The 26,356-nt window shown below is 43.4% G+C and overlaps 1 protein-coding gene and 1 long non-coding RNA gene across 2 annotated transcripts; one reads left to right on the top strand and one right to left on the bottom strand.

Annotated features, from left to right (window-relative positions):
• Nucleotides 1–1,116: 1,116 nt before the first annotated feature.
• LOC309957673 lies at nucleotides 1,117–3,284 on the top strand. The gene is made up of 5 exons (XR_014325982.1): nucleotides 1,117–1,171; nucleotides 1,711–1,810; nucleotides 2,106–2,190; nucleotides 2,531–2,583; nucleotides 3,161–3,284. It is a non-coding gene; the product is annotated as an uncharacterized lncRNA (long non-coding RNA).
• An 897-nt stretch (nucleotides 3,285–4,181) lies between these two features.
• TRNAU1AP (tRNA selenocysteine 1 associated protein 1) lies at nucleotides 4,182–26,356 on the bottom strand. Its single transcript, XM_082832993.1, has 9 exons — nucleotides 26,276–26,356; nucleotides 25,647–25,744; nucleotides 20,732–20,831; nucleotides 20,075–20,127; nucleotides 17,880–18,011; nucleotides 16,434–16,553; nucleotides 12,262–12,424; nucleotides 12,008–12,041; nucleotides 4,182–4,459 (listed from the first exon to the last, which is right to left on the bottom strand). Exons 1-9 carry the CDS (start codon nucleotides 26,300–26,302, stop codon nucleotides 4,323–4,325), a joined length of 864 nt encoding a protein of 287 aa, XP_082689119.1. The 5' UTR covers nucleotides 26,303–26,356; the 3' UTR covers nucleotides 4,182–4,322.

Raw genomic sequence — 26,356 nt, forward strand, 5'->3', positions numbered from 1 at the left:
CGTTGCTCCTCCACGTGCCCACGGCGGTCTGAACGCAGCCCTTTCTCAGCTCACAGGGTTAACGGTTAACTTCTCGATGTTGAAAGTCTTCCCCGGACTGAACTCCAGATGGCACAGCGGTATCTGTGAGCCCAGTGCCCGGTATTGGCCATTCATTGAATGCTGAAGGAAGGAGGAGGAACCTCTTCCGGTCCGGAAGAAACCACAAGGTTTCTCCATCTGGGTGAAAAGGGTCTCGCCCCGCACGCGCTTGGGGCTGGGAGCCAGACACGCGGCCCGCGCTGGTGGCGAAAGAACTACAATTCCCAGCAGTCTGCGCGGCGCGCAGCTCCAACTGTCAGGCGCGGCCGCGAAGGGCGGGACCTATATAAACCCCTTCTCGGCGAGTAGCTACCCTTTTTTCCGGTTACTGCGTCCTTGTTCTCTTGGCCCTTCGCGTTGTCTGCTAAGGTTTACGCCCATCCTCCGCCGTACCCGGCCTTAGCGTCGGCGCCACCGCCGCCACACTCGCCGGAGCTGCTTCCCGAGGTTGCGGGATGTTGAGCGCAGCACGGAGGACCCTGGCCTGCCGACCTGGTCGGATCAAGGTCCGGAAGGCCACATTGGCCGCATGCGCAGTGAAAGGAGCCGGAACCTGTGAGGGCCGCGCCCTGCTCCCCCCTCGGTCCGCAGGGCCTTGTGCTCCGGTGTGACGGGTGAGTAACGCGGGCAGGCCGCCGGGAGCACGGCAGTTCTGGGACTGAAGTGGCTTAATTTGGGGGGAGACCACGTGATGGAGTCAGCCAGACCTTGAATAGGCCTGTGACAGCTAGCTGCTCGGTGATCTTGGGCAGGTGCCTTCCGTGCCTTCATCTAAATTATCTGGCTGCACAGCACATGTTAAGGAAGTCACCTTGGTGGGTATAAGGACAAGGTTTTCCGGAGGACGGGCTTTAGTCATTCAGATACTATTTTGAATCCTAGGTTTGTCACTTTTTCCATTGATAGACAACTTTCCATAAGTAACTTAGTCTAAGTCTTATAAAAACTGGGGATGATAAACGAGACACAACACTGGCATATAGTAAAACAAAGTGGTGATTGGGACCTATATGATGTTTGTTCTCTTTTTTTAGCCTCCAGAGTGTCCCAGTAGATGAATTGGTGATAAGTCCTGATGCACAGGATTTAGGTGAGTCCGAGGGCTACACAGTGTTGGGCCTGCCCTGTGACCTGGATTACCCTGTGGCCCTTGTCGAAGCTGCAGCTGCTTCCACATAGCTGCTGTGGTCAAAAAGGAGCCCAGAGTGACAGTTTTCCTTGACGGTCGCTGTTCTGTTTGCTGTAACTGATCTGCAACATTTCAGGAAAAGACAGCTCCCATTGTACCTGCCATTTCTCAGGTATAGCCAGAGACCTTTATTAGAGTTGACACGTTTCCAGAGGCCAGCAGAAATGTTCCACTGATGGGGTCATGCATACAGTTAACAGAATAAGGCTTTTGAGAAGTAGCTTGCAGAGGCCAAGAACCAGCATGGAGGGGTAGATGGGGGTGGGTTAGATATGTACTGGGAAAATCCCGTGGCAGGTGCTGCAGATCTTGGTCGTGCTTTGGGTCATTGCCCTGAAAAGCTTATGGCATCAGTACTTAGGACCAAAGGCTAGTCAAAAAACAAGACCAAATGAAGGGAACGATTAAGATCATTCAGGACAACTGTGTTCTCCTTTTAGCTGTGCCAGATTGAAGATTCCAGGATGACTGAAGTTGACCTTTCTGGTGAGTGAAGACTGGGGTCATGACAGTGATGGAACACAGCAGCCTCAGGACCTGGTAGGTTTTCTGTAGGGATGTAATTTGGGAGCTACCTAGTGGGTCAGTACAGCATGTTCCCAAGGGCTATGGCTTGTTGTGGCCATGGGCTCTCCAACTGCATGCAAGAGCAACTTGGAGAGACTTTGACAGCACGGGTCAGCATAATACTTGCAGCTGCCACTCGCCTTTCCTATAGTACCTCAGGACCTGGGCTGGAAGCCTTCCACCTGAGTCCATGTGTTTCCATCAAAAAAATCAGCTTCTGTGTATGGATCAACTTTTTGGTTTAGAGCTTCCACATTTTTTTCTGCAGGTTGCCCCCGGGTTTTACTGGCAGTGCCTGATACTGAAGTATCTGAAAAGACCAGCTTGTTACTGGAGCCATGCTTTAGAATAAGGTAAAGTTGGATGTTGAAGACAGCCTGACCCTCCGGTTCCCTTTCCCATCAGATCTGAACCTTGGTCTTGGTGGTCGTAAGAGGAGGAATAGTAGTACTGAAGCTATGCTCATGGTGTCTGTTTATATAGCATGTGGGCTAGTTTCAAACAAGGTTGAATTCTCTTGGAACTTTTTGCCTCCTCCCCTGTAAAATGGGATAATCTGAGGCTTAAAGGGAGGCTGTATGTGAAACTGGGCCGCTGGTATAGTGATTGCTGACTAATATTTCTGTATTTGGGAGGGGTTTATCCATAGCTTTCTTGACTCCTGATCGAGTGTTCTTTTTTTTCCCTCCTAAGATCTGTTACCAGTAAAGCTGTCTTCTTCTGTGATTGTGGATCTACAGAGTTGGGTGAGTTGAATGTCTGCCAGAAGCTTTCGCACAACTTCCTTGCAGCTCCCATTAGTATTTCACTGTTATCACCCTAAGCAGTGTAGCCAGTAGATAATAAGGCTACTCAGGTCTGTGTGTAAAAGTCTTCTTTTTAATATATCATTTACATCTGGCCTTGTGTGCTGTATTTGTTGGCTCTTCATAACCGTAGGACAAAAAATAAATGTTTACAGTGTGACTTGGTCTGCTGGATTTGCCTATGCTAAATGCCAAGAACACACCTGCAGAGTAGAATGTGGCAGAAGGGACAGCCCTGTGTCTTTACAGCAAGGGCTGACTACTGTGAATGGCTTGAGCTCATGCTCCCTGGTTTTGGTAACCTTGGAGTCTTACCCACCCCTCTCCTGGGAGAGTGGTTCTATTCTAGCTCAAGGTATTTTTTCAGGCTGTGACTGGTCCAGGATGAAACCTAATCTGAGTGGACATCTATGGATGATAAATGCGGATATGGGACTGAGACCAGCCCTTAGGAAAACCTGGGTGGCATTGATTAATTAGGGCATTATTAACACACTGGTGTACACTTCTTTTTCAGGAGAGAAACACTACAGGAAGAGGCAAATGAAGAGACAAGGGGTTCTTTGAGGTGGAAACACCTTTTTTTCTTTCTGATGCTGGTACCTGGCATACAAGTGACCAATAAAAGATTCCTGGATGTATGTTTGTGTCAGTTTTCTTGATGTCCCTCAGATTGTTGGTTATTCCCTATTTAAATACTCTGTAAGACTCAGAATGAATTATAGTCTCAATTTCTGAAGAGAAGGTTGATCTCAGAAAGGAACAAAACGATCAGTTGTATAATTGCAAGTGTATTACTCTTGCTGAGTGAGAATTCAGGCTGAGCGCAGGACTGGTACTTAACGTCCTGGGGCAGTATACTCTGCCGCTGGCGCCCCCCCAGTTTCCTAGCACGAAGCTATAGGTAAGGCTTTTCAGGAGGGTCCTTGTGGTAAGTTAAATGGGATCTCCTAATTTATTTGGAAAATAAATATGTGTAAGGTTGGCATCAAGATATGGTTTGGTGATGGTTGACCTCATGATCAGGTTATATTTCTGAATTACCGGTTCCTATATATAAATGGATTAATATCTACTAACAGGTGGGCTTGGCACAGATGGTACAGGCTTTACCTAAAACAATCCAGGACTTTTGGTCTAGATTAAGCTGGCCCCAACACGTCTCTCAATGGGCCACTTCCTCCCCAGTCTGAATAATGAACTCTGCCTAGCCACCAGACTGGAAGCAAGTTTGTTGGGGGAAGGGAATACCTGAAAGCAGATAATTGCCCACCATTTGGCACCGTTCCTGCAGGCAGTCCATGCACTCTGACCTCAAGAGAACCTTAAGGAGTAATGTGCCTGTCACCTAAGAAGTTGGTTTTAGTAACTTAACTTTGGTGGTTAATCCTTAATCTCCAGGAGTGTAGACAACCCTACCTGGATAAATGATTATTGTTCAAAGATAAAATGGAACCTCATTCATCCCTCTCCTAACAACTGGTCCCTTCATTTTCAAACTCAAATGGCTCAAATGAAGGCAGCAGTATCCCAGGAAATATTCATAATTTCAGGAAACAGTTGATTACTAAAATCTTACAAATTTCAAAAAAGGTAAAAGTTCTTGAAGTAATCTTTTTTTAAAAAAGGAGTCTCTTAGCTCCCTCACAAAGCCCACTCTGGCTTGTGCCTTGTCCTGGCTACATCACGGCGGGGATCTCTGAAGACACTGTGTCCAGGGGCTGCCAGTGGCAGTCCATCAGTGCGTCGTACAGCTCCTCGCTCTGCTCCATGAACTCCTTGTTGGCCTCAGTCACATCCAGCTGTGGCATGGGGTCTGGAAGAGAAGCAAGGATGGGTTCAGGGGGCACAGAGGGGAGAAGCACTCAGCAGCCACAAGAGACTCAGTACCCTCCTTCCTCGCGTGGGCTGACAGCACTGCCTTGCAGGCTTTCTATGAGGATGAAAACAGGGTAATGCACGGTTCACACTTGAACAGCATGAGTGTGAACCGCGTGGGTCCACTTGTATGCGGATTTTTTCAAGAGTAAATGCTACAGTACTACACTATCCACAGTTGGTTGAATCTGAAGATGTGGAGTAACAGGATAGGGAGGGCTGACTATAGGTTACATGTGGATTTTTGACTTGTGAGGTTGGTAGGCGCCCCTAACTGTTGAGCTGATCAAGGGTCACCTGTACTCAGAATGTAACACATGTAATTAGAACTCAAATAATGGCGGCTGTTACTCCACATTTATTAAACACTACACATATCTCTAGCTGTCACATGCACCGGATTTTCTGGTGTGGTCCTGTTTTTCAGTTGGGGTTTGGAAAGTCTGATCAACAAAATAATCAAGAACAATGAATGTCTAATGAAAGAGCTTATGGTCAAATACAGGAGCTGAAACACCAAGTCCTGTATTTTTAAACTCGTCTTTCTTGATTGCAATAGTGGTATTTGTTCACCAGAAATCATGACAAAATACATAATAGTTTTGTTTTTTTTTTAAAACCCCTAACAAGTAAACTATCCTTAGGAGGGAACTGAAAACGAACCTCAGCTGCATCCAGCTTGCATGAGCCTCACAAACAAAAGGCTGAGTATTGCATGAAAGAACCAAGACAGTACGTACAGTACAATGGCACTGAAGTTCAAAAGCAAGCAAACCAAACCCTGCTACTTAGGGATGCATATCTATGTGAGGAAACTGTAAAGAGTGTTGTCCCTACAAAACCCAATACAGTAAGTAGTTTTCCTTAGCGGGGTTGGGGGTTGTGACTGTTGGCAATGTTTCCACTTGACCTGAATGAAGGTTTCATGGGCATTTCATCATTACATATCAAACTATACATGTTTTATCTACTTTTCCATGTACTTATATTTCACAATTCAAAAAGTTTAAAAGAATCCTCAGTTACTATGACTGATAACATTTTATATTTTCCTTTCAGTACTGTTGGTTTAAAATGCACACACCCAGGGCTTCCCTGGTGGTGCAGTGGTTGAGAGTCCGCCTGCCGATGCAGGGGACACAGGTTCGTGCCCCAGTCCAGGAAGATCCCACATGGTGCGGAGTGGCTGGGCCTGTGAGCCATGGCCGCTGAGCCTGCACGTCCGGAGCCTGTGCTCCACAGCGGGAGAGGCCACAACAGTGAGAGGCCTGCGTACCGCAAAAAACAAAAACAAAAACAAAAATGCACACACCCAGGCCTTCCCTGGTGGTTAAGACTCCGTGCTTCCAAAGCAGGGGGCATGGGTTCGATCCCTGGTCGGGGAAGTTCCGCATGCCTAGGGTGTGGCCATAAATTAATTAATTTAAAAAATAAAATGTACACACCCATTCATTAAAACATTTTAAAATTAACTGGAGAAATTAAAGACCTTAATAAAGAAATCCCACGTACTCTTACTGGAAGACAAATACAGATGGTCCTCGACTTAATGATGGTTTAACTCACGATTTTTCAACTTTACGATGGTAAAAAAGTGACACACATTCAGTAGAAACTGAATTTTGATCTTTTCCCGGGCTAGCGATATGTAGTACAATATTCTTGTGACGCTGGGCAGCAGCAGTCACATGATCACGAGGGTAAACAAGTAATACACTGAAACTGTTGTTTTTCACTAGGATTACAGTATTCAATAAATTGAGAAAATCAACAGTTTATCATAAAATGGGGTTTGTGTTAGATGATTTTGCCCAACTGTAGGTTAATGTTAAGTGTTCTGAGCCTGTTTAAGCTAGGCTAAACTATGACGTTCGGTAGGTTAGGTGTAATAAATGCATTTTTGACTTAATGTTAAGTCGAGGAAGACCTGTATTGTTAAGATGGCAATACTCCTCAAAGTGATCTATAGATTCAATGCGATCCCTATCAAAATCGCAGCTGCCTTTTTTTGTTGTTGCAGAAATTGACAAGCTGATCATTAAATCTGTATGGAAATGCAAGGCACCCAAAATAGCCTAAACAATCTTCAAAGATAAAAGCTACTAGAAAAAAATAGAAAGAATTTTTACAACTCAACAAAAAGACAACCCAATTTAAAAATGGGCAAAAGACTTGAATAGACATTTCTCAAAAAAAGATATACACATGGCTGATAAACATACGAAAGTATGCTCGACGTCATTAGCCGTCAGAGAAGTGCAACTCTAACCATAATGAGATACCACTTCAAAGCCACTAAGATAGCTAAAATGAAAAATAACGACTGTTGGTGAGGATGCAAGGAAACTGGAATTCTCTTACGCTACTGGGAATGGAAATGTTCCAAGCCCTTTTGGAAAAGTTTGGCCATTTCTCAAATGGTTAAAAAGAGTTTACTACATGATCCAGCAATGCACTCCTAGGTATATACCCAAGAGTACTGAAGACTTTTCTATATCCACACGAAAACTTATACACACATGTTCATAGCAGCATTATTCATGATACCAAAAGTGGAAACAACCCAAATGTCCATCAACAAAATGGATATCCATACAATGGAATATTATTCAACCATAAAAAGAAATGAATGACATGCTACAACATACATGAATCTTGAAAACACTAAGTGAAAGAAGCCATTCACAAAGGACCACACATCATACATGATTCCATTTATTTAAAATGTCCAGGATTGGTAAATCCAAAGTAGATGAGTGGTTGCCAGGGAAAGGATATTGGAGAGTGACTGCTAGAGGTTTCACAGGGTTTCTTCTGGAATTAGTGGTACTGGCTGCAAGACTTTGTGACTACTCTAAAAACTACTAAATTCTACACTTTAAAAGGGTGAATTTTATGTTATGTGAATTATATCCCCCAAAATAAAAAACAAAAATCCCTAACTGGGATCTTCCTGTATATCCTATTTCAGGACTTTTTTCATTGAGAACATTTTCCTATGTCAATATTATTAGAGAAAGACATGATTTAATAAAACAAACAAAAAATCTTAAGAAAAACCTTACCGGACTTCCCTGTTGGTGCAGTGGTTAAGAATCCACCTGCCAATGCAGGGGACACGGGTTCAAGCCCTGGTCCAGGAAGATCCCACATGCCGCGGAGCAACTAAGCCTGTGTGCCACAACTACTGAAGCCCGCGCACCTAGAGCCCGTGCTCCACAACGAGAAGCCACTGCAATGAGAAGCCCACGCACCGCAATGAAGAGTAGCCCTCTCTCTGCAACTAGAGGAAGCCCGGGCGCAGCAACTAAGACCCAATGCAGCCAAAAATAAATAATTTTATTAAAACAAACAAAAACCTTACTGTATTTGTTTAACAAATCCCCTATTATTAGATATTTATCTGTACTGATATCATTTTGGGATAAAATCTTTCAGGTAAAATTGATTCAATGGACATGAACATTATAAGAATTCTTTACAGAAACATAGTATATTTTAATTTGTATTTGATTACTAGTATTAGCAGTGTGATGGTTACGTTTTATGTGTCAACTTGGTTAGGTTACTGGTGCCCAGTTTGGTGAAACACCAGTCTAGATGAAGGTATTTTGTAGATGTCGTTAACATCAACACATCAACTGACTTTAAGTAAAGATTACTCTCAATAACATGGGTGGGCCTTAGCCAATCAATTAAAGGCCTTAAGGCCTTAAACTCAAGGTTTCCCAAAGGAATTCTACTTCTAGGCAGTAATACAGAAATTCTGCCTGAGTTTCCAGCTTGCTGGCCCACCTTACAGATTATAAATACGTATATCCTATTGGCTCTGTTTCTCTGGAGAACCTTGACTGACACAAATAATGTATGTTTAAATTCTTTTTTCTTGTGGTTTATAGGCCATTTGTGCTTCTTTTGTATATTTTTTCCCCTTTTTTATATATTTGTTTATTTTGGCTGCATTGAGTCTTCATTGCTGCGAGCAGACTTTCTCTAGTTGAGGCGAGCGCACACTACTCATCGTTGCGGTGTGCGGGCTTCTCATTGCCGTGGCTTCTCTTGTTGCAGAGCACGTGCTCTAGGCACACAGGCTCAGTAGTTGTGGCTCAAGGGCTTAGTTGCTCCGCAGCATGTGGGATCTTCCCGGACCAGGGCTCGAACCCGTGTCCCCTGCATTGGCAGGCGGATTCTTAACCACTGTGCCACCAGGGAAGTCCCTTCTGTAAATTGTTTCCAGTTTTCTTGGCTACTCTTTTTTTTTTTTTTTTGTGGTACGCGGGCCTCTCACTGCTGTGGCCTCTCCCGTTGCGGAGCACAGGTTCCGGACGCACAGGCTCAGCGGCCATGGCTCACGGGCCCAGCCGCTCCATGGCATGTGGGATCCTCCCGGACCGGGGCATGAACCCGTGTCCCCCGCATCGGCAGGCGGACTCTCAACCACTGCACCACCAGGGAAGCCCTCAGCTACTCTTAAGAATCAACCAGTGAGTGCTGAATCAACCAGTCAGTGGTGAATCTTTTCACATAAGTACTGTGTCCGTTTCTGCCACCAGAGGGATATTTCTTTCTCTTGTAATTTTATTGATTTTTTTTGTGTGTGTGTGTGGTACGCGGGCCTCTCACTGCTGTGGCCTCTCCCGTTGCGGAGCACAGGCTCCGAACGCGCAGGCTCAGCGGCCATGGCTCACGGGCCCAGCCGCTCCACGGCACGTGGGAACTTCCCGGCCCGGGGCACAAACCCGTGTCCCCTGCATCGGCAGGCGGACTCTCAACCACTGCGCCACCAGGGAAGTCCTCTCTTGTAATTTTAATCTAAATTATGAGTTGAGGCTTTGAGCACGTACAGCATCTCCATATGGAAACTCTAGTCACTCCACTCAGTGGAGGTATCAGCATATGGGAACAGACTAGCAAAGGGATCCACCAAGGGCAGGCATTTGTTTTCTTGTTGTTTTTCATTTGTCTGTTTGTTTGGGGTTTTTTTCGCCGTGCCATGGTTTGCAGGATCTTAGTTCCCCGACCAGGGACAGAACCCAGGCCATGGCAGTGAAAGCCCCGAGTCCTAACCACTGGACCACCGGAGAATCCCCAAGGGCAGGCATTTGGGTGTGTGGAACTCTATGGACACACGTACAATAAAGCGCCCTTCCTCACTCTGGAGACTGGGCCTGGAGGACGGCCTGTTGAGCCAAGGGATAGATGAAGAAGGATGACAATCCCTGCAGTGTCCCATCACTGGGTGGCTATTAGGTTGAAATGGGAGGTGTTAGGGAATTCCCTGGCGGTCCAGTGGTTAGGACTCCACGCTTTCACTGCCAAAGGTGCGGGTTCAACACCTGGTGGGGGAAGTAAGATCCCGCAAGCCATGCGAGGTGGCCAAGAAAAAAAAAAAGGGAGAAATTATAACTCTGTGGTAAAGAGCATGAAGTCTGGGGCAAGACTGCAGGGGTTCCAAGACAGTCCACCTCTTGCAACTATGCTGACCTTGAACAAGTAATTTAACTTCTCTACCTGTTTTCGCCTCTGTAAAATCAAGATAATTGTGGTACTTACCTCAAAGCCGTAGTGAAGGTAAAATGAGTTAATACATGTAAAGTGCTTAGAACAATGCCCTGCATATAGTACAACCTGTTAGCTATTATTAACTACCTAAGCTTCAGTTTTTCTTTTCTGTAGAATGGGGTTTATAACAGTGCCTACTCATCAAAGTGTTGACAGGCAGCAGTGCCTGGCACAAAATATGTTGGCTATTATTATACTATTAATGGACGAGAAAGAAATAGAAAAATTCTAAGGCGTTATACACAAATATTATTACAATCAGGATAATTTCTTTAAAAAGGAGGCAATGCAATGCTTCCTGCAGGACACGGTGAGAGACTGAGGATAGAAAGACAGGGACCCCAGGTTCAACCTTGCTTCTAACTCACTGTGTGACCCTGAGAAGACAGCGAGGATCGCCAGCTCCCCATCCGCCAACTGGAGCTCAATGTCCTGCTCAGCCCATCCCTAGGGTCACTGCTGCCAGAATTAGATGACAGCACATAAGTGAAAGTGCTTTAAAATGCTATGAAGTATATATAATATTCCTATAGGTATAGTTTTTTAAAACATTTTAATTAATTATATGGCATTTCTCCCAATAGATATTAATATGATAATAGCTGTCCCTCCCACTAACAGATTTGCTTTATCCAATAGAATATGTTTCTTCTGCTGGTCAACAGTTTAATCATTTGTATGAATCCCTCTAAATACATAATTGCGCTCTTGTTCCTCTTAGCAATTTTCCCATTAATATTTAAATAAGCTTACCTCCCAATTTGAAAATAAAAATTAAATTTGAAAAAAAAAATGCTACAAAGTAGACAAGTTTGTTTTTTGCCTGCAGATGTTTCCTTTAAAGGATATTTTGCTTACAGATCACACTTTCCCTATGACCTTCTCTTCCTTTTTTTTTTTAAATAAATTTATTTATTTCATTTATTTATTATTTTTGGCTGTGTTGGGTCTTTGTTGCTGTGCGCAGGCCTTCTCTAGTTGTGGCGAGCGGGGGCTACTCTGCAGCGTGCGGGCTTCTCACTGCAGTGGCTTCTCTTGCTGTGGAGCACGGGCTCTAGGCACACAGGCTTCTGTAGTTGTGGCGCGCAGGCTTCAGTAGTTGTGGCTCACGGGCTCTAGAGCGCAGGCTCAGTAGTTGTGGCGCACGGGCTTAGTTACTCCGTGGCATGTGGGTATTCCTGGACTAGGGCTCGAACCCGTGTCCCCTGCATTGGCAGGTGGATTCTTAACCATTGCGCCACCAGGGAAGCCCCTGACCTTCTCTTAAAGAACAATTCTTAAAACAGACTTAGAAAAAGACTCAAAGTTTAAAATCTATCTGACATAAAGTTTTATTTACTTAGAAATCAATGTCTGATTTTATGACAACTGTTATTTTACTTCCTTAAACCTTAAACCTAACATCTGTTCAGAAACACGTTGAAAAAAATCTTGTTTTTTATAATTTTGCAAACCTTAGAGACTCCTTTAAGAAGTAAGAATATCTCATTTGAAAAAAACATTTGTCTGAAGGTTAGCAATTCCTCTGGTTTTCCTTTCTTTTTCTTCTGTTAAATTCAGTAAAAATCATAATAAACTTTTAATTTAAAAAAGTAATAATGGCTATTACTATGTAGAAAAATTAGGGGTGATCTTCAGTTTCTTCATAATACTTTACTGTATTTTTCAAACTTTCAATAACTATTACTTGAGTGAGAAAAACATGTAATTTAAAGATATATGGGAAAAAATTAAAACATGAAATGAAAAAAAATGAATTTTACAAACTGAAACAAATATAAGGCAATGGTGTCTTTGCTACAGACCTATATCCTGTCAGGGCTCCCTCCCCTGTCAGTTGCTCCCCAGGGTGCTTTGAGATCTGCACTACCCCCTCGGGTGACACTCACATTTTACGCACTGAGTGAAGGGACTCCTTTCTTACCTTCCAATGCATCATCTCCGACTTCTTCATATGTCTGCCAAGAGACCAGAGAGGTGGGTGAGAAGCATGGTGAAATCCTGGCTCATGACTAGGATGGTTTATTTTTAATAAGAGGAATTAAGCTGCTTCATCTTTCCTTCTGTTTTTTTCTGAAGCCCAAGCTCCCATCCTTACCCATCCCATCCTGGAGAATCACCCAGGTCTCTACAGGATGATGTAACCCAAGAGGGCCAGACCGGCCAAATCACGGTTACCTGCATGGTGCTCTGGGTATAGCCATACTGGGGATAACTGTAGCTGTAGCTGCCTGTGTTCTGGTCATAGCCCCACTGGGCATAGTAGTTCTGGTACTGCTGGTAATACTGGTTGTAGCTGTAACTGTACATTTGACTATATTCCACTGGCTTCACACGGCTCCTTAAAAGAAGAAAGAAATAAACAAATAAGCAAACATTTCCATAACACTATATGACCAGGGACTGTTCTGAGTGTTTTACACAGATTAACTCATTTAATCCCTACAATGGTGCTATGCAGTAAATATACCATTATTCCTATTTTACAGATGAGAAAACTGAGGTACAGAGAGGTTACATCATTTGTCCAAAGTCACACAGCGAATAATAGATTCAAACCCACGCAGTCTGGTCCCAGAGCCCAGCTTTAACGATAGGAACTTTCGGGAATTCCCTGGTGGTCGAGTGGTTGGGACTGCACACTTTCACTGCCAAGGGCCTGGGTTCGATCCCTGGTCGGGGAACTGGGATCCTGTGGGCTATGCGGCACGGCCAAAAACAAAAAAAAAAGATGGGAGTTTTCAATGGTTAGGTTTGTCTCTCTTGTCAAACCTTGTTAGTACTGACTTTTCCCCTTCTCAAGATCTTAGAGGGCTGTTTTTCTGCCAGCCGCAAAGGCTCAGGTGAACATAGCCTGGAGGATCTGGATTTATAATGATCCAAGAAGCATTTTAAATTACAAAATACCTTATCACCTTTTCCCTGCAAAAACATAAGAGAAGCGTTTTAGTAGCCTGGAACTGTAGTCAAAGCTACCATTTATGGAGTAGGTACTTGAGATTTGTGCCCATTTTTTTAAAGATTTATTTATTTTTGGCTGCTTTGGGTCTTAGTTGCGGCACGCAGGATCTTCGCTGAGGCATGCAGGATCTTCCGTTGTGGTGCGCGGGCTTCTCTCTAGTTGTGGTGTGTGGGTTTTCTCTTCTCTAGTTGTGGCGCACAGGTTCCAGGGCACGTGGGCTCTGCAGTTGTGGTGCGCGGGTTCCAGAGTGCGTGGACTCTGTGGTTTGGTGCACGCGGGCTCTAGTTGCTGCACGTGAGCTCAGTAGTTGTGGCGCACGGGCTTAGTTGCCCCGTGGCATGTGGTATCTTATTTCCCTGACCAGGGATCGAACCTGTGTCCCCTGCATTGTAAGGGGGATTCTTTACCATTGGACCACCAGAGAAGTCCCTATGCCCATTATTTTTCATATATAGTTTCCTATTTTAAGTCCTGCAAAGCTCTGTGATACAGCTATTATTTATTATTCCTATTTTACAGATGAGAACACTGAGCCTCTGAAAAGTTAAGTGATTTACCCAAGACTACACAGAGGAATGAAGCCAAATTTAACTCCAAGGCTCACACTCCTACCACCACACCACTACATACAGCTCCTGCCCTGACAGACTCAAGACCCCTTGCCTGTCCCCCACTTCCTGCATTCACCAATCAGGGCTGAGGCCTAGGGTCAGCAGAAAGCTTTCTTCTCTGATTCCATGGCTATCCCAGCCACTGCTAACCAAAGACAGAATGTCAAACCTGCAAAGGATCCACTGCTTTCAAAAACGTAAAAAACCACGTGTGATGAGCTCTTCCCAAGTTCCTTGTGAGTTTAATGTCTGCCTGGTGAGCAGGACTCAGCCAGAGGAGTTAGACAGACCATATCTGATTTCCTTAGCATCACCTCCTGACGGGGTGGCTTGATGAAGTTCGACGGCACAGATTCCCTCTCCCCGCCCACTGCCAGGCTGGAAACTGCTAACATTCGCCCCCATGCTAACCCCCCACCCCGGCCATATGTCCAAGGAGTCCACCTTCCTCCTGACATGTTCAGGTCACTGGAGGTACAGTCTCTCTGGCCTGCGTCTGCACACTTCTCTTCTGTTTCTCCACACTCAGCTCTTGCAGGCTAACTCTCGAAGGGAACTCTTATCACCTTCAATTCCCAGTGCTTGAGGGCCACTCCCCACAGGCAGGCATCAAATACTGACAATGTTCAGTGAAGAAATAGATGTAACAGAACATAAGCTCCCTGCAGAAGGGACTTTGTTCCTCTCGTTTATAGCTACAACATCAAAGTCTAGGGTGGGGCTGCAGTTGTAGGGACTCATTATGGTTGACTGAATAAATGGTGACACAGCAGAAACCACCAAAATAGTGAACATCAGAGGAACTGCTAGACAGAATATACAATCAAAACAATATCTTGCAGCTATTAAAAATATTACAGTGAGGACGACTGTGCAACTCAATGGCAAAGTGTGTATAATGAGTAAACTGGGGAAGAAAAAGAGTGAGCACTGTTATTGTAATTTAAAAATGAATAAAGAGGGACTTCCCTGGTGGTCCAGTGGTTAAGGATCCACCATCCAATGCTGGGGACACGGGTTTGATCCCTGGTCGGGGAACTAAGATCCCACATGCCACAGGCAACTAAGCCCTCGCGCTCTAGAGACTGTGTGCTGCAACTACTGAGCCCGCATGCTCGGGAGCCCGAGGGCCACAACTAGAGTGAAGCCTGCGCGCCGCAATGAAGAGCCCATGAGCCGCAACTAAGATTCGATGAAGCCAAATGAATGAATGAATAAATAAATAAAATATTTTTTTATTAATGAATAAAGAAATGAATCTACCACATGTAAATTGACCCAAATATATGTAGTGTGTGTGTTTTTACATCTACATCTATATCTATATTTATACATCACAGAAGCTTATGGAGAAGCCTGGAAAGGAACAGAGAAATTATAAGCAGTCATTTTAGAGTGATGAGAACATTCCTTTATTTTAAATATTTTCTTTAATGCTTTTATATACACAATAGAGCTAAGGGACTTCCCTGGTGGTCCAATGGTTAAGAACTGGTCTTGCAATGCAGGGGAGGCCAGTTCAATCCCTGGTTGGGGCACTAGGATCCCACATGCCACATAGCAACTAAGCCCACGCACCACAACTACTGAGCCTGTGTGCCACAAATACAGAGCTCACACGCCGCAACTACTGAGCCTGCATGCCACAACTAGGGATCCCGTGCGCCACAACTAAGACCTGATGCAGTCAGTAAATAAATAAATAAATATTTTAAAAAATATGGCTCAAAACAAATAATATTTGAAGGAGGGGAATCACTCAAGCTGATCTTCCATGTATTAGACATTGTTAAACCGCAAAGAGCCTCCAAATCTTTTGCTGCTTTAAAAAACATGGCCATTTGGAAGTTCTGCCCTAAGAGTGCAGCCACTTTTCTACTTTTAACATGGAGTTTCTCAGCCTTGGCAAAATTGACATTTGGATGGCGGGGGCAGATTGTTCTTTGTCACAGGGGCTGTCCTGTGCACTGTAGGATGTTTAGTAGCATCCCTGGCCTGTACTCATTAGATGCCAGCAGCACCTCTCCCCCAGTTGTGATAACCAAATTTGTCTTCAGGTGTTCCAATGACCCCTAGTTCAGAACCATTGCTTGAGCCAAAGGATGGAAGATTATATGCAGAGAAAAACTGTCTTACATCTGAGTAAAAAACCTGCTTGGAGTTGTAAGGAAAGAAGGGTTTTCTGCACAGAGTGACAGGTACAATAGTGATGTACATATTCTCTTGTGTTTGTATCATTAATTTTTTTGGCCGCACCACGCAGCTTGTGGGAATTCCCTATATCATGTTCCCTATATCATGAATTCTTAGCCACTCCCATAGCAAGGGACACTCATAAGAGGTCTGTAGGTTTCATTGATATAAAAAAGGCTAAAATTGGCTAAAAAGTGTAACTTTCTTCTTTCTGCTCAATTCTTATTAACTGTATGGATAAATTTTTAACAGCAGCACTACTGGGCAAAGAGCAGGGACATTAAGTTTGCAGACCCAAACTGCTCTTCCAGCACTGCTACCAGCGACGTCTGAATGCATCTGCCTCCCCCAGTCATAGCTCTCTCCCCAGCTACGAGCTTCTGGAGGGGCAGGGTTATGCTAGCTCATCTCTAGCACCCAGCCTGGCAAATATCAGGCACTCATTATTTGTGGCCTGAACTGAATCTCCTGGCAGCCTCCCATTCAGCACGTGGACGCCCTGATTATCAACAACAGACGAGGCGTGTGTGGGTGGGGATCAGTCCAGAAGCCCTCCCTGGCCCCCACGCCAGCGCGGAACTCACGCTTTAGGGATCGCCACACTCAGACGCACTGGTTTAGACCCCAGTCCAACTGCTCCCTGGCACTCTGTCAGGGCTCGCTTCTGTTCCAGCTCATCTGTGAACTTCACAAAACCATAGCCCCTGCAGAAGAAAAACACACACTATTTGGATCACAAATGTGATGGAGGTAAAGCCTAAGAATGGAAAAGGGGCTGAGAAGGGAGAGAGTCCATCAAACCACATGGGCAGGGCTGAGAGCCCCATGAGCAGAGGGGTGCCACAGAGCCACGTGAGATTCAAGCACTGGAGGATCCCAAGATCTGCGGAATTCCCACTTTCAGTTCATCAGTCTCTTCCATACTGTCCTGTTGGGGCTTCTTCCCAAATAGTAGCTTACCTCCCAATCTGCTTGAAAGTATTATTATTATCATTATGGTAGTAGCAGCAGTAGTAACAGTCATAGAAAGTCATTCAGCAAATATTTACCGAGTATGCTCGGTACTACACGAGGCACTGGGACCCAGCAGTCACAAGCAGGTGAGGTTCCTGCTCTCCTGAACACATATTCCACTTGGGGGGTAAATGAATGATAACTAACATTTAATGAACATTTATTACTTCCCAGGCATTGTGCTGAGCATTTTCCCAGGATTATCTCATTAAACTGTCCAACAACTTGATGAAGGGAGTATCCACATCCTACTGAAGACAGAACCAAAGTTCAGAGAGGTTTAATAGCTTGCCCAAAGTCGTAGTAGAAGCAGGATTCAAATTCAAAGCCCAAGCTCATAACTAGTACTCAGATGAAGAAAGAACTTTTCCTGACAAATATTGTATGATCTCACTTGTATGTGGAATCTAAAATATGATACAGATGAGCTTATTTACAAAACAGAAACAGACTCACAAACATAGAAAACAAACTTATGGTTACCAAAGGTGAAAGGGGGTGGGGAGGGATAAATTGGAAGTTTGAGATTAGCAGATACAAACTACTATATATAAAATAGATAAACAAGGTCCTACTGTACAGCACAGGAAACTACATAAATATCCTGTAATAAACCATAATGGAAAAGAATATGAAAAAGAATATATATACATATAAACCTTTCCTGAGGTCTTTCCACTTTTAAAGTAACAATAATAAATAAAAGAAGAAACACCTATAAAGCATTTCCTATTGATTCATTTATATTACATCATTCAATCCTTAAACCACCCCACGAGAGATGCAGAAACTATTAATCAGTCCCGTTTCACAGATGAGGAAACAAGGTCAGAGGTTCAGTAACTTGTCTGCTGCATAATCCCTGGGCAGTACTGAGGCTGGGATTCATACCAGGCAGTTTAGCTCCAGAGCCTGTGCTCTTAACCACAATGCAACAGGGCCTTGTTACCACACCTCCATCTATGAGATAAATGCTGCAACCAACAGGGTAGGCATCAATAAAACGAAGGCCTTACTTAGACACTCCTGTCTGGTCCAAAACCACCTTGCCTCCCCGACAGGAGGGGTAGACTTTGACGAAGAATTCATACAGCATGCCATCATCCACATCTGGGGTCAGGTCCCCCACAAAGAGGGAGTACTCGGGGCTGAGAAGAGAGAACAAAATTCAGAGACAAAGACCAAAACTTTTGTTCTGATGAGCTCTTTTGGCCCATTCTAGGTAAATCTTTTCTGGGCCGCCTTAGGCAACAACACATCTGATGGGTCCTTGACCAGGTCCTAATCTGTTTCATTTGGCAGTCCTGGCAGAAGAGTTACGGAAGGAGTCCCCCACCCCAAGTCGCTCACCCACTGTATAACGCCTGCCTGGCTTCAAGCATTACATGAGTGCAGACAGGGGCACACGTCAGAGGTGCTTAAAACATAAAACTAGAGATTCTGTATTCACCGCATATTTTCAATTCAAATGGTGAAAGGCAGAGGGAAAATGAGAACTGAACCTTCTCTCCTCAAGATGTGCTAACATGAAATGCCTCAACTTTTAGGACAGGGGTCAGCAAACTTTTTCTATGAAGGCCATATAGTAAATATTTCAGGCTCTTTGGGGACACCTCTGGTCTCTATTGCTCTTTCTTTGTCTGTTTTCACAATCCTTTAAAAATGTAAAGAGGGGACTTCCCTGGTGGTCCAGTGCTTAAGACTCCACGCTTCCACCACAGAGGGGCATAGGTTCGATCCCTGTCAGCGAACTAAGATCCCACATGCCACGTGGCATGGCATGGCATGGTATGCATGCATGCATACATACATAAGTAAATATGTAAAGGGAGTTCCCTGGCAGTCCAGTGGTTAGGACTCCACACTCTCACTGCCAAGGGCCCAGGTTCAATCCCTGGTTGGGGAACTAGGATCCCACAAGCCGCACGGCACAGCCAAAAAAAAAAAAAAAAAAGTAAAAACCATCTTTAGCTTGCAGGTGATAACAAAATTAGGCCACAGTTTGCCAACCCCTGTTCTAGAACAATTCTTTAAGAAAAAAAAAAAGCAAACATTATTATTTTATTTCAAGTTAAAGTCAGAATACACAAAAGGAAAAAGAAAACTAAAATTACCAATAACCCAACCACTCAAAGGTAATCACTAAGAACACTTTGATGTATACTTTTGTCTTTTTTCTTTGGCTTCTTCTTTTGAATTTACAAAAATTGGATACGACTCGTTTTGTTTCTAGCATTTTTTTCACTTTTAGCATCTCACCAACGTCTTAACATATGAGTATTCTGCTATGGTACATTAACAGATATACAGCATTCCAAATAATGAACATATTGTAATTTAAACCCCTTCCGTATTATTAGATTACTTGGGTTTTCCCCCAATTTTGCCCATTATATGTAACACTTCAATGAATACTTTCTTTTAAAATTTTTAATGGAGTATAGTTGATTTACAATGTTGTGCTAGTTTCTGGTGTACAGTGAAGTGAATCAGTTATACATATACATATATCCACTCTTTTTTTAGATTCCTTCCCTATATAGGCCATTACAGAGTACTGAGTAGAGTTCCCTGTGCTACACAGGAGGTTTTTATTAGTTATCTATTTATAAATAGTAGTGTGTATATGTCAATCCCAATCTCCCAATTTATCCCTCCCTCCCCTTATCCCCTAGGAATCATATGTTAGTTTTCTAAGTCTATGGCTCTACTTCTGTTTTGTAAATAAGTTCATCTGTATCCTTTTTTGAGATTCCACTGTGATATCATATATCAATGAACACTTTCAAGGCTAACCTTTACACACATCAATGAATAAACTCTGAAAAGCAGAATTACAGGTTCAAAGGGTACAACTCTATCTAAAGCTTTTGATACATTGTTTTAAAGCTTTCAGACAGCAGTTTGGAATGCTCAATCAATTTATGTTGTACGACAGGTTGATTCTTACTGAATAAAATGTCAATACTGTGGGCAGTCATGGGACTAGGGGAGGGACCAAATATAGAGAAGACATGGGCCCTGACAGGAAGCAAACTGGAAGCGTCCACCAATAGGGATGGGAGGGGGTCGACCTTAGGAGGAAGGCATAGCAGGGCCAAACTCAGCTCCCCATTCTCCTCTTTGGGAGTGACCAGCACAGTGACGCATCTTGTCTCTATCTAGACATTTCCTGGGACTTGAAGCTACCTTGTGGCTACTCTGTACTTACCTGTTATCTGGCTGTTTCCCATAAGTGGCATAGTTCAGTTTAAAACGTTTTGCCTGGAAATTCAAAAACAAACAAACTAAAACAGAGAAAGGTGTTTTAAGAGTCAAACAATATTTGAAAAAAACTGAAATAAATTACCTTGGCCAAAATATCTCCCCCTCTCTAAGCCTCAGCTTTTTCTCCTGTATAAAAGGAGGGGGTTGCACGGATGACCGCTAAGAGCACTGCCAGCTCCATGGTTCTATGAGCCCAGGTGTGCCAGCGTGGTGCAGCTGTAAGCTAAGTAACTGTGGGAAGAGCAGAATGTAACTCTCTTGAAAAGTGTCCTCACTGCTGCCAGCCTGTTCTGCTTTCTCAAGCAAGAGGTCTAGAGTTTCAAGTCTTCTGTTATGGAGGCAGCAGTGCAGAGTGAAAAGGGAATGGATTTTAGAGGCAACCAATCTTCAGTTTGCATCCTGGCTCTGCTACTTACTACCTGTGTTGCCTTGGGTAAGTTATTCCGTTTCCCTGTGATTCAGTTTCCTGGTCTGTCAAAGATAACAATGCCTACTGTTTAGGGTTGTTACAGGATTAAATAAAATATACAGTTGGGATTCAATAAATGAGTTATCAATAACGATAAAAATGGTGACATCATCATTATCTCAGTGTCCTTACAGGTGTGGCTCCTGGAAGGGGTTTCCCGTTGATTTTATGCAAACACTTCTCAGCTGTGGCCAAATCTGCGAATTCTACAAAGCAGTAGCCAGCTGGGATCCTGGAAAGAAAACAGAAAAAGGGAATGGTTAAAGATGTGATACCCAGATGAGAGACTGAGTCTGGGCCTGAAGGGAGGAAAAAATCCTTTTCTAATCAGAGCCCATACTATTAATGTTTACTATGCAATCCAATCAAACCTTTAGATCTAATGTCCAGTTTATAGGAAATATCAGGAACAGAACAAGTAAAACACCACCACAAGGAAACAAACAAATCCAGAATGCAGGACCAGAATCCAGAATGTAGAACCTTATGTAAGGCAATCTTACGTCTTTAAAAAGTCAGTGTTCTGAGAAAAGAAAGAAGTGGGCTTTTCTACATTAAAAAGAGACAAAAGAACTAAAAAAAAAAAAAAAAGCAATACAGGATCTGATCTCTGACTGGATCCTAATTCATTAAAAAAAAAACAAAAAAAAAACAAAAAAAAAGCTATAAAAAGTATTCTGGGGACAATCATAAAAATTTAAATGTAGACTGGCCATTATGTGGTATTAGGGAATCATTAATTTTGTTAGTGTGATATGAGCATTGTTGGTATGTAACAGAATGTCCAGTTATTGGCAATGTATATTCAAATATTTAGCAGTGAAATGTCATAATGCCTGTAATTTACTTTCATATGGTTCAGCAAAAAAAAAAATATCTACCTATCTAAATCTATCTTTATAGACAGGTAGATAAGAAAAATATGGCAACATATTAACAGTTTTTGAAATTAGGTGTTGAGGGACTTCCCTGCACAGTGGTTAAGAATCTGCCTGCCAGTGCAGGGGACATGGGTTCGAGCCCTGGTCCGGGAAGATCCCACATGCCACGGAGTGAGTAAGCCCATGCACCACAACTATGGAGCCCACATGCCACAGCTACTGAAGCCCGCACACCTACAGCCTGTGCTCTGCAACAAGAGAAGCCACCGCAATGAGAAGCCCGCACACCACAATGAAGAGTAGCCCCTGCTCGCCGCAACCAGAGAAAGCCCGCGGCAGCAAGGAAGACCCAAGGCAGCCAAAAATAAAGTAAATAAGTAAATTTACAAAAAAAAAAAAAAGAAAAAGAAATTTGGGGGTGGCTGTATGAGAGTTCATTGCACTCTTCTTTCTACATTTGTTTTAAACTTTTCATAATTTAAAAGGTTTTTTGGATCACCTACCACCGGCCAGGCTGATACAGAGTTGAAGAACATGGTTCCTATTTAGAAACTTGAAATCTATTTGGACAACGTAAATCTATGGACCTTACCTAATTGGGGGATGTCCGTGAGATTCCTAGTGTTCTATTTTTTAAAGCATCACTAAGAGACATATGTAGGAGGATGTGGCTAGATCCTCTGACATCCCTTCCTCCTAAGAGATTTATACTGAAAACAGTTAATTTTCCTCAACTGCCTCCTTAAAGCTATCACCAGTGAAATAAACCAGACTTCTCTGGAACTACGATACTCAGTTCAAATAACCTTCTGGACACCAAGCCAAAAGGTATGGGCAAGGGCAGTACCTGAGCCCAAGGATCTCAGAACACAGTCTATGAGCTCCATAAATGTTGACGCTTAGAGGAATGGTGGGCCAACTCTGTGCCTTCTGTCTTGTGTGTGCTAGAATCTTAAGGCTCACAGATATAAAGACCACCACCAGTAAGAGCTGAGCACTACTGAGCACTCACTGCGGTCCAAGCACTGTGCTAGCCACTTCACATGCACCATCTCATCTAATCCTCACATAACTCTATGAGGGAATGAAACCATTGCTCCTATTTCGATGTGGAGACTGAGATTTAGGATTATACAATATGCCTTAAACCACACAGCTGGTATGTGCCAAAGGCTGGATTTGAATTCAGGATAGTCTGACTACATTCTTTTCAGAACACTTTATTTTGAAGAATTCCAAATACAAAAATTGAAAGAATTGCATAGCAAACACCATTTATATATATATATATATATATATATATATATATATATACCCACCACCTACAATTAACACTTTATTATACTTACTTTATCACATAACTATCCATCCATCCATGCCCCTACCCATTTATCATCCTTATTTTCTGATACATTTCGAAGTAAGTTGCAGATATTGGTATACTTCCCTCAATTACTTTAACATGCTTATTATTAACTAGAGTTCAATGATTTAGTTTTTTCCTTTTAAGGTTAAATTTACATGCAATGAAATGCGCATATTCTTCAAGATGCTGAGTTCTTTCCACCAGATTAATTTTGTGTATTTTAGAACTTTATGTAAATGCAGTAAGGCTTCTTTAATTTAGCATAATGTGTTTAAGATTCATTTATGTTGTCACTATATTAGTAGTCTGTCCCTTTTTATTGCTAAGTGGTATTTTATTGTATGAATATACCAGTATTTATTTATCTATTTACCTATTCATGGATACTTGGACTGCAGTTTGGGGCCACTGTCCAACGTGCTACGCACATCCTTTTTCAAGTCCTTTTTCTGGTAGATGCATGTTTTCATTTCTCTTGGGTAAACACCTAGGACTAGGGACCTCCCCAGTGGGCCAGTGGTTAAGAATCCCCACTCCCAACGCAGGGGGCCCAGGTTCAATCCCTGGTCAGGGAAATGAAAGAAAGAAAAAAAAAAGAGCCCACATGCCACGATGAAGATCTCACACATGGCAACTAAGACCCAGCGCAGCCAAATAAATAAATAGATGTTTTAAATATATATATATAAAAATATATATATATATAAATATATATATATATATTTATATATATATATATATAAAAAAATACCTGGGACTAGACTTGTTGTGCCATATGGTGGTAGGTGTATTTAAGAAACTGCCAGGGAATTCCCTGGTGGTCCAGTGGTTAGGACTCGATGTTTTCACTGCCAGGGCCTGGGTTCAATCCCCAGTTGGGGAACTAAGATCCCGCAAGCCATGCGGCATGGCCAGAAAAAAAAAAGAAAAAGAAAAAAGAAAACTGCCAGACACTTGTCCCCAGGGGTCATACCATTTTATAGTCCCACCAGTGATGAGAGACGTGGCCGCTCCACATATGACTGCATTCTTTTTTTTTCTTTGTTGAATTTTAAAAATTGTCGTTGAGTATACAAAACATAAAATGTACCATTTTAACCATTTTTAAGTATACAGTTCTGTGGTATTAAGTACATTCACATTGTTTTGCAACCAATCACTATATCCTTCCTTTTTTATTTAAGCTTTAATTTTATTTATTCTTGGCTGCATTGGGTCTCCGTTGCTGCACACCGGCTTTCTCTAGTTGCATCAAGCGGGGGCTTGTCTTGTTGAGGAATACGGGCTCTAGGCATGCGGGCTCAGTAGTTGTGGTGCACAAGCTTAGCTGCTCCGCGGCATGTGGGATCTTCCCAGACCAGGGATCCAACCCACGTCCCCTGCATTGGCAGGCGGATTCTCATCCACTGCGCCACCAGGGAAGCCCCCAATCACTATATTCTTAAGCACTATGCTCTGCTGCATATTATTTTTTCCTGGGTCTTACCTTTTTCCTGTATTTTCTCAGTTCCTGGTTTTTAATTTACGTTTATTTATTTTACAGTATTCTTATACGCCACTTCAAAGTCTTTGTCATATGACACAGAATGCACATGTAATGTATCTGTAAATGCCACCATAAAAAATCAGCTAGAGTTTAGTAATCAATGGTATGAAAGGATAATTCCAATTCTTAATGAAGATTAAAATATGAGAACCTATATCACTGTTTTAAAAAGAATAAAGTATTACAGAATGTATTTTCATGCCAGTAGCTGATTATCGGGGTTTTCTGTCTGCAGGGACAAGAAGAAAAACATTTAGGCCAGCATGCTCTACCAGTCAGAAAATCCATCCCTGGGTACCGGGGTTCTGAATACACAAAGTACCTGTTCACCAAACAGCCAAAAACCTGGCCACATTTTGTATCTCTCACCTGTATTTTTCAACTATTTGACATTTTAGCAAGCTGCTTTAGTACTTGGCACAGAGTAGATGCTCAATAAACACTGTCAAATTGATAAAGGAATCCTGTTATTTCTAACTAGAACCCTAAGGAAACCTAAGCTCCTAAGACAGAAAGAAGAAACTGGAGGCAATAGAGCACTTCTATCTGAAAGTATTCTCTGCATTTCGTTTTGTATACTTATTTATTACCTCATTCCCCCATTAGCATGTAGTAAACTCCACGAGAGGAGGGACTACGTCTGGCTAGTTTCAGCCATGTATCCAGGGAATCTAGAACAGCAGCACATAGGTAGCATCTTATTCACATAAGAGTTAAGGGCACTCATGAGCTTTGAGAACAGAGCTGAGTTACAGTCCTGGCTTCTCATTTAAAAGCTGTGTAACTTTCAGACAGTTGTTAAGCTTCTCTAATAACAGTACTTAGCTCAGAGGTTTTTGTGATTTTAAAGTGCTTATTACCTAGCAGATCATAATCTGTTTATATTTACCAAGCATATACCATATGCCAGACATCGTTCTAAACGCTGGATGTGAATTAGTGGCACTTAATCCTCACCAGAACTCTATGAGGTAGGTGCTTTTATTATCTCCATTTTTATAGGCAAGGTGAAGAGGAAGAGGTTAAATAACTTGATCAAGGTCACACAGCAGACAGAGCTTTCAAAACCAGTTTGGCTCGAGTCAGCAATACGCTATACGTCCTCTTAACAAGCCCCCAAATGCTTATATCATTACAATAACATTATTAGGGGTGAGAAGCCCCGACTCTTGCGATGTTTACCTTCTCCTGAATGACACTTGCAGCGCGATCTACTGAGGAGACCTGAGGCTGAGACGGAAGGAGAGAACATACCCAGTGAGGCGGTTTCGGATAATTTTGACGCTCATCACGGTCTCCCCCATGGTGGCAAAGGCTCTGGAGATGAAGTTCTCATCCATGTAGGGTTCCAGCTGCGTAAACACAAGAGCAGAGCGGCTCAGGCCAGCATCCAGGCTCCTCATTCCCGCATCCGGAGCCCCTCCCCCTCTGCCCGAGGTTTGCTGCACGCTGCGGGCGGGAGTGGAGTGGGGTGAAGAGGCTTCCGTCTGCGGTGTGATCTGAAGCCTGCGTTCCCAGTCCCCTGCCTTCCTTCCCTTCAAATTTACTCCTTTGAGGAAGTCTCCCCTTTGGATTTAGGAACCCCATCCCTCCAGTCCTACAACCACGGGCGCTCTTCAATCCTTGGGATTCCTCTCATTCTATCCGCCCAAAGACCCACCCTCTTTCCCTGGCGTGAACCCAGGCGGGGCCCCAGGGCCCCTCCCACTCCGAATCAGCCCCTTCACCTAGACGCTGGGACCCGCTTTGGAGTCACCTAAGAGAACTCCCCCGCCCATTCACTTCCACCCTTTTGGGATCCGAGGACCCTCCTCCTCAGTCTCTTTCTCCCTCGTGACACTAAGATTCCTGCTCCGCAGACCCGGGCGGCCGCCCTCACTCACGTCGCCCATCCACAGGCTTGCCGCCATGCCCGAGGCCCCGCCAGGACTTCGCCGGCCACCGAGGCTAGCGCGGACGCCGGA

The sequence above is a fragment of the Leucopleurus acutus genome (assembly GCF_964270905.1).
Source record: "Leucopleurus acutus genome assembly, chromosome: 2".
In the NCBI taxonomy this organism is placed as follows: domain Eukaryota; kingdom Metazoa; phylum Chordata; class Mammalia; order Artiodactyla; family Delphinidae; genus Leucopleurus; species Leucopleurus acutus.

Excerpts from the sequence above, each read along its gene's own strand:
- TRNAU1AP (XM_082832993.1), bottom strand. The coding sequence starts at position 26,302 with ATGGCGGCAAGCCTGTGGATGGGCGAC. Across the intron at positions 18,012-20,074 it reads GGGAAACAGCCAGATAACAG|CCCCGAGTACTCCCTCTTTG; the intron begins GTAAGTACAGAG and ends CTCTCTTCTCAG. Across the intron at positions 4,460-12,007 it reads CGGAGATGATGCATTGGAAG|ACCCCATGCCACAGCTGGAT; the intron begins GTAAGAAAGGAG and ends CTTCTCTTCCAG.